This window comes from Fistularia commersonii, chromosome 28, assembly GCF_037954325.1.
Source record: "Fistularia commersonii isolate RoL2024-O1a breed Wild chromosome 28, RoL_Fcom_v1.0, whole genome shotgun sequence".
Classification (NCBI taxonomy): Eukaryota; Metazoa; Chordata; class Actinopteri; order Syngnathiformes; family Fistulariidae; genus Fistularia; species Fistularia commersonii.
In genome coordinates this window covers 5599845-5616271 of record NC_141311.1, presented here as the reverse complement: position 1 = coordinate 5616271, position 16427 = coordinate 5599845, and the positions used below count along the sequence as shown (strand labels likewise).

The 16427-nt window shown below is 37.8% G+C and overlaps 1 protein-coding gene across 1 annotated transcript; it reads left to right on the top strand.

Moving 5' to 3' along the window:
* Nucleotides 1-1515: 1515 nt before the first annotated feature.
* Nucleotides 1516-13581, top strand: gpr146 (G protein-coupled receptor 146). The gene is made up of 2 exons (XM_086176252.1): nucleotides 1516-1821; nucleotides 10804-13581. The coding sequence occupies exon 2, from the start codon at nucleotides 10852-10854 to the stop codon at nucleotides 11851-11853; it is 1002 nt and encodes a 333-aa protein (XP_086032378.1). The 5' UTR covers nucleotides 1516-1821; nucleotides 10804-10851; the 3' UTR covers nucleotides 11854-13581.
* Nucleotides 13582-16427: the final 2846 nt, after the last annotated feature.

Genomic DNA, 16427 nt, shown 5'->3' with positions numbered 1-16427 from the left:
TTATAGCATTTATTGTTAAGATTGGGGCAAAATGTAGCCAGGGCTGTTTCACGGATGTCAAATTTGCTGAAACTTCACCAGTGACACTTTTCTTGTAGAAGTAAATCAGAATCTGTGTCAAAGTTGGCCATGCTCTGAGCTCAGCCCTTTACCACTGACACAAGAAGAATGCAAACCTTTAAGAAATCACTGCAGGTAGGTTTTGCAAGGTAAACAGTGGAAATGATCAGCTCATCTTACATAGTAATTAACCAAGAAGGTGCACAAGCATGTGTGTGGTCCCTAGGTTATTAGAGTTTCAACAAGGATTTAGATTTGGGTTTCCAGGGAACGAATTAGAAAATAGCAATTTGACTGCACAAACAACTTGTATGTTGTAACTCACATACAGGTATCATATCTTAGTGTACAAATTGTCAGTAAATTAGAAAGATTCAGGGTAGTAAATATTTCTTAATTTGATTAAACTAAATTAAGTGTTTCTGTTTTTACAGGATCCCTGAGCAAAAGCGAGTGCTTCATTTCAGAGATTTTCTCATAATTTATGGATAAAAGAACTCTACCACAGATATTACATAAAGGGAATAACAAAAATAAAGTAAATCTCAGATTTCCAGTACACAAATTACTTTACCACGACACAAAACAAGTAATAACTCATGAAGCTAGAATGAATACAGTCCTCTTGCAAAAAACAATTTGAATTTAAAATTAACACTAAAATAACTAAACTAATGAATATCAAAATCAGTATACAAAAAAAGGTTAATTACAACTATTTTAAGTGAGTTGAAACAGGCTTTGCTTGATCATCAAAAAATAAATAAATTGCACAAATGATTATAAATCATAGTAGTTGATTTTTGTAGATCTTTTGCTGGTGAAGTTCATGCAAGTTATGAATCCTTTTTAAAGTGTCCTTTGATGATAATTATGATTATGATTCTTTTTCTGATTAATTCAGAATCTGAAATCAATTTCCCTGTTTACCTCACACAGTGTTTTCATATAGGTTTGTGTTCTTCATGTGTTCGAGGTAAAAACCAAACTCAGACCAAGGATAACTTTGACGACAATTCAGATTTACTTGTCCAACTGCCATTGCTTAAGTTTTATTACCTATGCAACTGTACTTCTTCCACCATTGATAGATTTACAACATATAAAATAGATTTCCCAGAAACTTTCAACTATCTACCCTGTAGCTTTTCCTGACCCGCTCCTGGGTCAAATTTACGGTGAGGAGCACTTGGGAGCTTCATGTCGATGACGGTCCCCACGAGGGATGTAAATGTGTGTGTGTGTGTGTGTGTGTGTGTGTGTGTGTGTGTGTGTGTGTGTGTGTGTGTGTGTGTGTGTGTGTGTGTGTGTGTGTGTGTGTGTGTGTGTGTGTGTGTGCGATTTCCCCCTCAGTCTTCCTGGCGCCCCACCTCCCTGCTCCGCAGCCAATCAGAGTGGAGAACGGCCACTCGGGGCTCGCGACCGGAGATCAGCGGCGGAGAGCGGGGAGGCAGTGGGGGAGGGTCACGTGTGTACACATTGTAGGACTCAGCAGCAGTAGTAAAGTCTCCAACGGACAGCCCCTTTTTCAGAACAAGCCTCGTACAAAAAGTTGATAGATGAGGCCTGTCTCCAGCGAAATAAAGTGAAAGGACTTTTCTTTTGCCGTACTTAGGGATTTATCAGAGCCGGGAGAGCCGACGCGCATGTTTTAGGACATTTGTTTGTCAAATGAAACGACTGAGAAATGCCAGTGGAAATGCTACATCCGAACTCAATGCCTCCGTAGGTTTGTCAACTAGCCAACTCTAAACGTCTCCGGTGAGTTTTCCCTCTTCATTCCCGGCACATGTATCCATCTATTTGGCAGGTTTGTCTCTAACTCTTAGCTCTAAGGTTGTAGGAAAGTGAATGCGTCCCCTTGGGAAGGGTTCAGTCAGAGAATGCGAGTGGCCTCAGTGTTGCAATAGCAATAGAAATGTAACTTACAATAACAGTGCAACAATGACAGCTGTGGACAAGCGTTCGTGGTTGCAGTGAGGTTTGAATTACTCAACTTGAATTACTGCTATAAAAATTAATTTTGCTCGCATTATTTTAACTCGTATTTCAAATACGGTTTATAAAAATGAATCTGAATACCTTCATTCGTGTTGAAAAAGCGATAAAGCAAATATGAACAATTAGAAACGGACCTTCAATGGGATGAATTTTATTTCATTTGCACCACAACTGACGTTCATTCTAAACGAATATTCAACGGAAAGTATTTATGCAAATGCACTTTTTATAATGCAAATCACTTTTCATAATGCAAATTCACTTTTGTAATGCTAATTCAGTTTTACATTAATTTCAATTTTTTTTTCAGACCCACCTCCGGGTCATCGAGGGTTACAACAGTTGAGTGCCAAAATGGGTAACCCATATTTATGTCCACAAAACTTCAAAAGTTTACTCCCTTCCTTACTGACTTACTTTGTCATGATTTTTACTGTCGATTAGAAGGTTAATGTCACTAAAAAATTTCAAGAGTGAAAATAAAGCATACGTTTCTCTGAAAGGCAGGTCAGCAACATTCCCTCTACCACTAGGGGCATTTCAACTTTGGTCAGTACACCTGATCTTGTTCATCTCTCTGCCTTATTTATTTCTTTAAATTGTTTTTATTTTCATAATTTTAACGGAGATGGACATTTCTTGAGAAAGTCTGGATCAATTAGCCTATTTTGGTTTTCAGTAAGGCTAATTCTTAGCATTTTATGTTAGCAATTTAGGAAATTAACAGGTAATTAGCCACATCAGTGTATGATGTACATTGCTGGATAGTGCATAATATCTTCCTTACGTCTCGGATTATATTTGTAAAATTAACTTGTGAAACTGCTAACAATGATGCTCAAGTGAGTGATATGTGAAATGTTACGTAGAGTTCATACTTAGGCGATTCTTTTTTAGTTTTTATTTTTATCTCCTTAGCCACATTTTTTGTGGAACCAGATATAAATTCCACTGAAAGACATTTAAAAGAAGGAACAGGCTTCTCTTGATCCCATTTAAATAAGAAATATCTAATGCTAAACTGAAACCGTTTAAATTTTGTGTGTGAAAGGAGGAAGTTGAATTAAGTCAGTGGCAGTCAACATTTCAACATTAACTTACAAGGCAGTCAACATTAACTTACAAGTGTTACAATCACAAGTGAGTCGTGTAAAAATCGAAAACAATATTTCTTAGTAATTAGCGAACGCTAAGCTATTGAGATTGCATCTAACTTAGCCAGTGGCAGCTCAGATTAGTCAGGTGCAGTAAGTGGGTGTGTCCTCTGCTTCCTAGGGGCACTGTGTTTTAGGGACTGCTACTGTGTTACTGAAGCACCATGTTATTTGGTCCCAAATTGAGTGCTATTATGTGAATGTTCATTCAGTTGCTCTTCCTTTATTATCTCAGTGTGTCTTTCGTTTAGGTTGAATACTATAACTGATCAGTTATGCTCTATGGAGTTGAGAGTTCCGTTTTTACAATATAGTTCTGGTCTGATTAATCTAAGTCTCTGCAAATTAAATGCATTTTGAGATTTAGGCTTTGCACTTGTTCTCCTTAACTTCGTTAATGTGACCAAAAGCGAAGTGGGCATGTGCAGCACAGCTTAATGACAGTAAGCCTGCTTTATGTCAGGCATTGAACTCTTGACTTTGTTGATGCCTGTGACAGTTCAACATGTTGCCAGAAAGAAGTCAAGGAAGCGTTGAACTTACTTTGACCTGTGCATTACCACATTTTATGACAAGAGGACAGGGGTTAACCTCATTTTCCACATATCATGCTGATGAGCATCCTCTTTACTGTAGTGAGCTCATTAAATTTGCAATAATTTGATGGTCACTTAATTCAGATTTGTAGATTAATTGTTTATATGTGATTGGACGAAGAGCTTTTCTATGTGTGTGGTTAGCAAGAAATGGCATTACGATTGAAAAAAAAAAGTATATACATATATATATATATATATATATATATATATGCATGCCAGTAACTTCTGTCAAATAGAAAATGTATTACCGCAGGAACCTGAAGCATCATTTCATTGAGAGATGGACTACAATTGTATTTTGACCTGAAGAGGTTCCAAGTGTTTCTTTAATCTTGCATTTAGGTCTTTATTCATTTTAACTATTTAACTAACAAAGGGTCCAAATTGAAATGCCTCAAATATCAAATGATCACGCTTCCATTCCAACGTCTTTGCGAAGGCACAACATTTTGAAAGGGCATTGTCTTGTTTTCCCTGTGTTGTATTTCTGCTGCTGTGTCTGCACACTGTTGCAGACACCAGCCCAGAATCATGTGACATTGCTCAGTACTTTCTGAGAATGGCTTGTAAATTCCAGTAAGGATATATAGGGGTGTTGGCTCACTATGTCACACTACTCCCATCAGCCTGTGAGATCTGGCTTCAGAATGCTTAGACGTCAAGCACGTGGGGTCACTCTTACAAGATCATAATTGGTGGGGCTGACATAAGGCCTCCCCCTTTGGGAGTATTTGATTTAACTACTCATGACATGGAGTAATGCAAAAAGTTCAAACTGGGCTAGACCACTTTTAAAGACTAGTTAGTCATGTGCATGAAGGAATAAAACCACATCTTTGCGCAGGATCTTATGCCATACTTGTTGAGCCTGTTGTTTTGTTTTACAACAACAGGATAATTTTCCATAAAAAGCAGGCATTCTCATTACGGTTCAGTTATATTGCATGTATTTTTTGATTTATTTAGCTATAGTTTTGATACAGTTTAGCTACAGTTTCATCAAAGAAAATTCATTTTGAGATTAAAATTAAAGATTTGAATAACAATGTTATCATGTTTAATTTATTATTTTTGCTGTAAATTTGGCCATTTTAGCAAGTAGCTTGATGGGAACTATGAACTGGCTCTCTGAAGGACTAAATTTTGTGATGACCCTTTGGCTTTACTTTTTTGGTAACCTGCAGGATGCCATTTGTTTTTCTATCATTCATGGCTTTAGTGGCCTTACCAAGGTTTAAATAATTGAAAAAAAATTTTTTTTGAAGTGAAAGATTGTCATGTAAGTTTAGTCGCAAAAGCCAATGTGCATTATCTCATATGCCAGGGGCTTCTGCTGTTACTCCAAGCAAATATACATGAGACAGCTACTTTGGTAAGTGCAGTGTGCCTTACTGATACATTAAAAATAGCATTCCCAGCCATGACCACATGCTGCACTTTCTGTATTTTATCAGTGTTTCTCTGCACTTTTTGGATATAATTATGTTTTATGAGACATACTAGTGGGGGGGAATGGGGCTACATTGTCCCTCAAGGACCCCATTCAGCATAATGCACATCTACCCACAAGGTGAAAACTATATCCACTGTAATATTACCAAGATAATTTTGTTTTATACTGAAGTCTTGATTATATAACATGATTACTTATTGCCTTAGGAAAATTCATGCTTGTACAATGATGCTCCCTGAACCTGAAGGGTCTCCAAACCACATAATTGGTGTAATGTTTTTAGCTGGAACAGGCATTTGCCATGTCATCTAGTCATGAAACAACTGTCATGATGAGTAAGACACATAGCTTTTTTTCCATAGAAAATAACAACTCCAAATTGTTGTTGGAAATTAACTGATTAATCACTGCCACACGAAGCTTGAAGCATCCGTGGTCTTGGATTTGGTCAGACTCACGTATGAACTACATACACCCTCAACCCAAAACACCTGAAGTTATAAAATACCCTCTTGACTGAGTGTGAATAGAACATATAGCAAAAATGTCAGAATACAGTAAGTTTGTATTTAGAATTGTATCCACTATGTTGGATGTACTTTTTTATTATGCCTATTTTGCCCAAAACTAACTTTCGTCTTAATTGACAAAAAAATAATTAAAGACAGTGCAAGATCCCCTTTTTTCCCTGAATTGGGAGGACATTTAGAAAAAGAAACTTTTAAAGACAGTGATTGATGATTTGCGTAACACAAGACCTGTTCTGGAGTAAAAGGAGTCCCTCAACCACTGGCGGTTGAGAGTGATTGTTACAGGAGGCCTGTCTGATGCTCAAGTCTTCTTTTTATCCAGAAACTACACTTTGTTCCTCCTGATCTTGTTCCAAACAAAATCAACATCCAGCCTCTAATTTATTCTCTTTATAACAACCAAAATAGAGGTGGGATTCATCTCTTGTGTGTACATCTTTCTCTGGGGACGATCCAAAGCAGCCCCTCTGTAGTGGTGTTACATAAGTGGAAGCAAGAATGTTTTCCCTTTCCTGGCACTATTACTCATCTTTCTGAAAACAAGCCTTCTTGCACTTTGTTCCTGGATATTTCAGAGGAGAAATTTCCAGAAAACCCTCAATGGATTTGCACACACTTTTTTAATCAAAAGTGATTGTTTTTTTTCTATTCTGATATTATAGAATACAGAGAACTTGTCTGACTCATCATTACGATTTGCAATCATCCTACGATCCTTTCCTAGTCCAGGCCTTTTTGAATAATTCGTCAAATGACGTGCGACAATAATAAAGGGGAACTTTACATAAGTGTTTTGGGAGCTGGAGGATCTCTCAAGTTTACTCCCAGACAATATACAAAGGCTGACTCTGCACCAGAGCCGGCTTTAGATTCTCGTAAAAAATCTCAACTGCATGTGTCCAGGTCAACCCTGGAAGTAGCTTTAACAGAGGGAGTATCTAAGATACTATCTAAGATAGATTCAAATTAGTCTGTAAAGTGGCTAGAAACTGACTCTCCTTTGCCTGGCTGTTTGATCCTGTAAAAAGCACACAGGTGGCAGAGTCCCTGTGATTGGAAAAACAGCTTTGCTGCGCCTTCAAACAAATTAAGTTTTGTGTTCTCTTCCACCTAAACAAGGGCTTCATATGCTCATCGAAGTGTGGCTCCCATATAGAAGAAAATAGTGGGTTTTAAGTCTGAGCTATCAAATGAAATGTACTGTGAGCCATCTGTATTCAGCCAGTCAGATGCAATGAAGTGAAATTAACAGTATTACCCAGGGCATAATGGCTGAACTGCAGCTGAAATGTTTTGTCTCTAAGGCTCTTTTGCCCTTCTAACTAGCATAGAATGCATTGCTGAAATATGTTTTTTAGTCCACTGAGGAAACATCACCGTACTTTATAATAATGCATTTAATTTGAAAGTGCCTTTCCTGATACTCAAGGACGCCGTACAGACATGCCCAAACAAAGAGTACATGTTAGAAACTGACGATTAACCAGCGAACAGGGCCGGCAAGTTGCACCACCGTTCACTTGCCGGAAGCTAAGCTTAGTTATGACATAAGACAGCATTAAAGTCTGTGATCTATAATGATCTGTCCATGATCAATAATTTGTCACGCACTTAGAAAACACATCACGTCATGTTTAACTGACCTTTCTGATAGTGTTTGCAAGTCCTCAACACAATTACGTTGTGGAGAAATTCGAGAAACGAAATCATATCAATTCTAGCAATCATCGAGTCCACTTTAGTTTTGTTATTAGTTTTTCACTTTGGTCATGTAAACTTTATCATTGCGAATGAGCATATGAATGGTTTTATGTTGATTGCGGTTTAGTTAGGTATAAGGGTCTGACTGGAATTAGTTTTGGCCTGAGAAATAGTTAGGTCATGCAAACAGAGTTAAAGTTCGTGCTGTGCCCTCATAAAGATAGCCGCTCTTTGGTGTACACAGGTCTGATGTCATGAGGTCACACAGTAAGACATTGTCCTCACAGTGAAGTCACAGGGTGAATGGAATAGGAGGCTATAAAGTCGTTTTAGGTCACGAGCAAATCCTAAAGTGAGAAGTTGTAAATATACTTTGTTGTCACTAATAACCCGAAGTCATTGGGGTGTAGAGCTCAAGAGCTTGAAGGTGGCACTAATACAACTTCATAGATGCCAACAACCATAAAAGGCCACCTACTCAGTCATATGTGCCTCGTTAGCCTTATTAGTACAAAATTGGAAGTGTTGTAAGATGAGTCCACCACCAGATACCTGGCTGCTATTCAGCTATGGCTGAAGTGCCCATTTAAATGTGTACATTGGCTGAGCAGTTTCAAACACAACATCAAGACTACAAATGACCTGTGTATGCGAGGAGTTATTAGTGGTACGCATGTTTAAACAGGCAAACGCCTGCACATTTAACCACATTATTACCCATAAATCAATATTATTTATTCTGTCTGTAGTTTTTATAGAGATATTTTAACTACTTAAATATATTAAAACAAGCCTAATTATTACAGTCGTCTGTTCCAAAGTTCATCTGCATAGTTAACATATGGACTGTGGCCAAAGACTACTCAGCCATGGAAAAACGTGCACAACAACTTTGTGAGTTAAACATGTCGTACTAGGCAAAAATTACCAGACGGATAATACAAATATCATTGTTTTTTGATAATTTTTCACCCTACACACTGTTGCCAAATCAGAACCAGTACCTCAAATCCACCTGTGCCTCACTGTGTGCTTCAGTATTTCCACAGGGTTTTACAGCAGTTAGAAATCAAGTGTTTGAATTACCAGGAAAGCCTGTGTATCCACCAACCCTTCTGTCCTCTTGGGTAGACTGTACAACCATCCATATGGACTACATTTTGCATTAGGTGCAATCCCATGTTTTTTCCCATGTCTGTAATTTCAAACCATCATGGTGAACAGCAACTTTCACAATATCATTGAGCCGTACCATTATGTTTCATTTGAAATGTTGCTTTTTTTCTTCATTCCTGCCACATGGCCAAATTTGTAATGTGTAGTACTAGAATAGTCCCAAATTGGTTTGGAACTCCTGTAAGATCTATAAACAATTAAATATACATAGTTGAAGTATAGTCTCCAAATTAAAACAGGATGAACTCACTTGGTTTTCTAGACTTTCAAGTGTCATTTTTTTTCAAGATTAGCTCATTCACATTTTTTCCCGCCATGGGGAAAAATCCTATCAACAGCAAATGTGCACAAGCAGGAAAGTACAAAATCTGTAGGGATCAATAATAAATATGTGCAGAAACAATGCAACAGAACCTTCAGTAACCTACTCACAACCCAGCAAAGTTCAGTACAGTTTAGTTAATGTAATAAGGCCACATTTCTCAACTCCCTTTTTCCAGTAATTTAGCAGTCTTGACTTTGTGTTCCCATCAACGTCTAACTCCCCAACGTCCTGTTCTCTCCAGTCATGTTCATACTTCCTTCCCTTATGCCTGCACTCGTCCTAGCTCACTGCCCCTCCCATCGTCTTCCTCACTAAACTTTTTTGGTCCTTATTTTCCCCACCATTCATCCTGGATCTTTGACAGTCATTTTCAGAATATATTTATTCCCAATCTTTAAAGGCTAACCAGGGATATCTCCTAATGTTCCTTGTACTGCCCAATTCTAGATGAGACTGTGTTGGCAGTACGTGAAAATGTATTTTAATAAATGACTACCTTTTTGACTAGTTTGTCTCAAAAGGATATTCTTGTTAAACAAAGCTCTCTTGCGCATGGGGCTTATTAAATAATATAGATATATAAATATTTATAAAAATAATACATTTTTAACCACTGTCACTTTTATTGTTTTTATTTTCATTGTTTCTTTTAAATCTATTTACTTACTTGACACTCCTTGACTGTCAAATAAGGCGCCTTAATTAAAATTTATTACTAGATAACCACAAGTGAGGTTTAAAATGTAGGTTAGAGTCCCTGACACATGTATGAATGACATGCCCGCACAGTTGTTTGCCCTCAAAAAACCTTTCATTTATAATTTGTTTTAATTTTTTCTCTTTGAAACTCTTTCATAATTTACCTCATAATTGAAGCAAATAAACCCAAATCTAATTATTTGTGAAGATGGTTACAAATAAGAAATAAATCCCAGTGTATTATTGAAGACAACACGACAGGATCTCAACTCATTGGCCATAAGGAACATCTAATTATTCATGATCAACAAGAGTCTGAGTCTACATTAGGAGTTACATGTAGAAAATGTTGTGTTTTCTTGTTTTTTCAATAGTTAGATGCTGTTCAAATCTGATAAACTGTAACTTTCAATTTTTTTTCATGTGTTTATTTTAACCCCTTTAATTCTTCAGTTGCTTTTTTTTTTATAGATTTTTATGTTTTGTTTGTTATTTTCATCCTTAATCCTTTGTACTATCTATTCTGACATGTAAATGTAAATTACATATAATGTAAAAGACATTTTTTCGACTCATCCTTGCCATGCTGGCCTAACTTGCCTTAATTTGCCTTGCAGACAAATATATCATTTTTTTTAAATTGAATTGGTTGTGATAATGTAAGTGTTGACTAGAAATCATCACCATCCTATAGAAATTACTTGATTTATACTAAAAACTGGATCTATTTATTAGGTTAGGAGTAGGGGATCTCTTGTTGTTATGACCATTAAAACCCTAAACTTATGAATCCTAATAAAATCTTTAATTAGTTTTTAAATGTCATCTTAAGTTCTTTACCTGACCAGATACCAAATCTTGATCCAATACCCTAAATGGTTTGCTGCAGCACCTAAGATCCAAGTAGAACATTTTTTGTTTTTTCCACGACTGGTTTAGTTTGTTTCTTTTGCTGACAGTATTTAAAGATTAGTTGTAAATAATAAATAAATGGCATACTGTGACTGAAAAATCATGGAAAATGTCTCACATAGTTATAGTGAACTGTAATGGTAGTGTTCAACATGTTCTATGCCTTGACTAAATCATTTTTCCTTTCTTTCAGCTTACAGGGAACCTGTTCAGAGAGTTTCACCTTAGCCAGCGCCCCGAAATGTGGATCTGTATGGTTTACAATGAGACGGACACCAACGTGGACTTCCGGCTCTGCCAGGACTTCGGCCTCATCCTTTCAGTATTCTCCCTCATCTACCTCCTGGTGTGCTTCCCTTTGGGACTGTGCTACAATGGGCTACTAGTTGTGGTCAATCTTTCAAACAAGGTTTCTATGACCATGCCAGATGTTTATTTTGTCAACATGGCAATCGCTGGCCTTGTTCTAAACCTGGTGGCACCTGTGGAGCTGCTTAGCTCCGACTTCACCCGCTGGCACGCATGGGAGTACAACAATGAGGTCTACATCACCCTGCTCATCCTCTTTAACATCTCATCTCTGGTCATCATGTATTCCACCACGCTTCTGAGTTTGGACTACTATATAGAGCGGGCGTTGCCTCGCACATACATGTCAAGTGTCTATAACACAAAACATGTGTGTGGATTTATATGGGGTGGCGCTGTACTCACCAGCTTCTCTTCTTTGCTCTTCTATGTGTGCAACCACATCTCTACAAAGATGGTTGAGTGTTCCAAAATGCAGAACAAGGAGGCAGCAGATGCCATCATGATGTTTATTGGCTATGTGGTTCCAGCTGTCGCTGTTCTTTACGCATTTGTCCTCATTTTACGCATAAGAAAGGAGTCAACACCTCTGGATCAGGACTCTGCTCGCTTGGACCCTTCTATTCACAAGCTGCTGCTAGCCTCAGTCTGTGTGCAATTTGTACTGTGGACCCCATACTACATGACACTTTTGGTACACACCATAGCCGGCTCACCAGGGTACACAAGCAACATACATTACTTTCCTACTTATTATTTTTTGAGATGCGTGTCTAAGCTGCTGGCGTTCTCGAGCAGCTTCGCCATGCCTCTCATGTATAGGCAGATGAACAAAAACTTCTCCAACAAGCTTCAGAGGCTGCTCAAGAGGCTGCACTGCAGAGACCAGTCCTGCCCCCATGAACGTTCAACAGTGCAGCAAGTAGTGACGTGAGACTACCCTCCGGGAGATTACCGGCACACTGCCCGCTCCCCCATTTCCACCTCTTGGCTTAGGCAGCACTTATCTCTTCACGACAGAGCCAGTATATGACAGGGCTCCCTCACTGCTCTGGACTGTGTTAAGAGCGACATAGCAAACTGTGGAATTTCCTGTCACCCTCCAGAACTTCATCTGTTACACCAAGGTCTGGAGTAAGAGGACAAACTAAGCAAAAACCACTAAGTGCTGATAGTTTTTGTCACTAAGTGAAGCTGTCCACTAAGACACTTTTCTGACTTCTTGTTTGAGGTTTTGTAAACTGCCGTAATCCTTTTCACAGTGTGGTGTTTTCTCTGAGTTACACAATTACCCGAATGTCCTATTAGTTTTGGGTTGACCATGCATTATTCTATCTATTGCAGTGGGTGTGGCTTTTCTGATACAAATATTAAAGGGTGAATATTCTGCTAACAAGTTTATGCTTGACTGTCCAAATATAACTCTAAACACAATTAATATTATCCATGGCCTCCAAAAATACTTAAAATTTGAAATAATTTAAAAGAGGGAATATGAAAATAAAGCTATTTAATACCTCATCATGTTTTCAACACAATACATTTTAACAAATATAGTAAGGTGCCTGACCCATTAAAGATAACCAAATGGTTTGGTTGGCTTGAAAACCGTAAATTTGCTTCTATCTAATTGCCCTCAATAAAGAGACTGTGACCACTTGAATGAGAATGCAGTTCCACCTTTTGGAGCTGTTTTTCTTGTTACTTAAATGTACTAAAAATGATTCCTGAAATCCGAGAGCAACTCTTTGAGAATCTTAAGATGGAGTAGAAAACATGTTCTCTTATACACATGACGTAAATTAATTTCAGAGGCTTTTCTTTGGGTTTCTGCTATTAGTACTTTACTGCTGCTAAAAGCACTGTAGGTAATGTTACAGATAATCTTTGAGATTTGAGAATTTGTAGGTTTTTACAACTCAAAAGCATGATGAGATTTCATAATTTGTCAAGCAGAAGATAATCAATCTAGTATAAACCTTTTCAATTGAATGTATATACTGTGCATCCACACCACTTTTAAACCATACACAGCTAGTTGCTTATATTCAGGGTTCAGATATAACCAGGTATACCTCAACGACCCAACTCAGTTCAAATTGTTCAAAGTCAGCACAAAATGTTGGGTTGATGTCCGTCTCCTCAGCCTCCTCAGTGTGATTAGCTTCCACACATGCTTCAACCAGAATCATTGAGGCAGTGACATAGAGAGGGCCCTTGGGACTGGACATATACTTTCACCTGGATTGTTGGAGCATATTTGGGTTGGTGGCCTGACCAAGTCCCTTCCAAGGCACTATGAGAAACCACCACAAAGTGCAGAGGGTAAAGCACCTGCGAACACTGCATTGGTCACAGTGGTTTAACTGTAATGCTGCTCACATTCATTAACGATATCCGCACATTTCTTGCCTGCCAGTTTAAAATACGAGATAGCTAAACATATAACTAATCCTATAAACAGATACACCAGCATGGTGGGGCATTAACATGAACAGATGTAAGACCGAGACACTCGGTTTCATCACACTAAAACCATGCGTGGTCTCCAACTAAAAACCTGTTTGTAGATAATGCAAGTAAATTATTTTGTGTTTAACAGACCTGCTAATCTGACATGTATTTCTTTACATAAACTTGTGCACTTGGAATTTTCTGTTCTGAATATTGAAGCTTGAATGTGTCAATCATTTTGATCTTCTTTACATAGCTTAATTGAGAGTGTCTGCAACCAAGCAGTGGGATGTTCTGTTTATCTTAGATTGTTTAGCCTCATAAACATGTATGCAGCTTCAGTTAATCATCATTTGAACTAATTTCAAAGTCCTATTAGTTACAGTTTTTTTTTCTACTTGCAGTTGTGGAAATTGTTTCTCAATGAGTGCATTTCTGCTCTTCTTTTTTGTTTTGTTCTGTTGTTTTTGCCAAAGGTCCAGCGAGCAGCAAGAAATGAATGTTATTTTACCAATTTGTTCATTTTGACATAGTTAAATCCAGAAATGATGAAAGAGTTCTATGAGAAATAATCGACCAAGAAGAAAATCGCTACTACTTCATGGCTGTAACAGTCCTTTCTAAAGAGGGACATTGTGAATGAAAAATGTATAGGCCTTGCAAACATTTAAATGATCACTTTCTCATAAAAAAAATTGAGCCTCTAAAGTTAACCATGTGGAAAAGTGAATATTTGTGATCCGCATCATCAGGTTCCAGAAACTTCCAACGAAACAGTTCTCATATACTTACAAAATTCATGATACAGCCTATCACACAGGGTCACTTGTACAGCTTGGAACCAATCCCAACTGAAATTGGGCAAGAGGCAGAGTTCACCCTGGATTTGTCACCAGTTAATCACAGTCATGTAATTTGACTTTAAGAAGTCTAAGTTTATGTTATGTCTGTTCATTTGATGTAAGACAATTTTAGAATCCAGAAATTTCCAATAGACCTAAATTTGCATCAAAATAGTCAAGTATTTAGCAATCAGCATCTGTTTATAGAATTTCTGAGCCACTGTTCTTTCATTTTCACTGCTCTTGCATCAACTTCAACCTTTTAATATGATGTTGCATAATTTGTTTGCAGTTAAACAATACATGGATGAAAATATAGCAGTTTCTTATGATATCTGCAACTAAAATACAATCAGTGGTTGTAGCTGAAACTCAATTATTGCAACAATACTATCTTATGTTTTAAAAGACACTACTGCTAAAGTCAAGGATACCTTGCTGCACCTTCAGCGAAAAAATTGTCAGACTTGATTATTACCCCTTAAGGTATACAGGTGTTAAAAAAAGCAAATTGATCCACACTGGCACAAGATCACACAGCTCAATTATTTTGTTAAAAGTGATTTCAGTTTGTTGTCTTAAGGTTAGTCCAGCAAGAAAAAAAAACTTGATTCATCATCAATAATTGAATTGAAAGAAGCAAGGTGTAGAAACACACTAAAAATTCTCCAGTGTCAAATGTATTGATGAGTACATCATAAATGTAAGAATTTTAGCTATTTCAACAGTAAAACCTCAATCCCATGTCCACACAAATCCACTTTCAGATGTGAGGAAACTGTCTTTACATGTGTCTATGTACAAAAGAAATGATGTGTATATATCGTGAAGAGTTTTACTGGGAGCTGTCATGGTCTTTAAAAACCACAGTATTATTTTCTGAGAGATATATCTAGATTCCGTAAGTAATCTACTTTACTGTCAACTGAGTCGAAGACTTGATTAAAAAATAAACTAACATGGCATTCCTCCTTTCTTATAACAGTTTTGTGATTAAGGTTGCAGCCCATTACTGAAGGAATGTCCATGTAGTGCTTGTGATATATTTATTTATTTTATTCTTTTATTTATCTATCTATCTAGCTATTTGGGGTGTAAACAATGCTTTCCCCCTGAAATAATCATTTGGAATCACCACAGGCTTACTTTCATTTGGTTCATTTGGCTTTGGTTCACATTAGATTTACCTCGTGAGCCCTCAGATGTGATAAGAGAATGTGATGACACTCTTCAGCCGACCGCTCAGACAACAAAGGATAGAAACATTCCTGCCATTCTGGGAGTTGTGTCTTCTGTGAAAACGAAGCCCTGCCATCCTCAATGAAAAACAATTGTGTGCATGTGATAAAACGTGCTCTTGCTGCTGTGTGACCATCTGCAAAACACAGTTGCGCATATATTTTACCTCTGTGTGTTAGCATGATCCAGGGGTGAGAAATTAAGGCATTCTACATTAAAACCTAATGGGCAGGTAGGGCCAGCTCTTATTCTTGACATGTTTCGTACGTCCACAGTTGCAAAACCAAGGGTGGGCAAACTTTGGCTCAGGGGCCTCACTGACTTTTAAAATTTGACAGACGGGCCGGGTCATCACAAGATACGATACATAGCAAAAAAAAAAACATTTGTTAACAGGACATATCAGTCTTGTCCGACATTTGTCTGAACATTGACTGACTTTTGCTTTGAAAATATAGCCGGCTTAGTTTTGAAAGCTCTGACGTTTGCTTGCATTTCATGCACAAACCCGTTTTTCCCTTGTAGTGTCACGTCCAGCTCATTCACGTGTCAGTATGTAAACAGTAAAGGCTAAATCACAAGGCCAGTCTGTGTCATTCAGCTCAGGAAAATTCTCAAGTGTTCTCAAAAATAAGATAACCTCCTGTTTGAGCTCCCACATTCATCGATCCAATGATTCAATCGTTCACATCAAGTATGAATTCTGTACCAATCTTCGGCGGGCCGGATTAAAAAGACCAACGGGCCAGATGTGGCCCCCGGGCCATAGTTTGCCCACCCTTGGGCAAAACCAACAATTGCACAACTGTGGATATTTACATTATCCAGGAAACAGGGAGAGGAGGTCTTAAATAATATGTACTACATCTGGAAATGATATGATAATGGAACTGAATTGGAAATGGTTGTCATGGTTGCCATTTCCTGTTCTGAGAACATTGTGTCATGGGTCCGTCCCTTGACACCAAATGTA

Excerpts from the sequence above, each read along its gene's own strand:
- gpr146 (XM_086176252.1), top strand. The coding sequence starts at position 10,852 with ATGTGGATCTGTATGGTTTACAATGAGACGGACACCAACGTGGACTTC.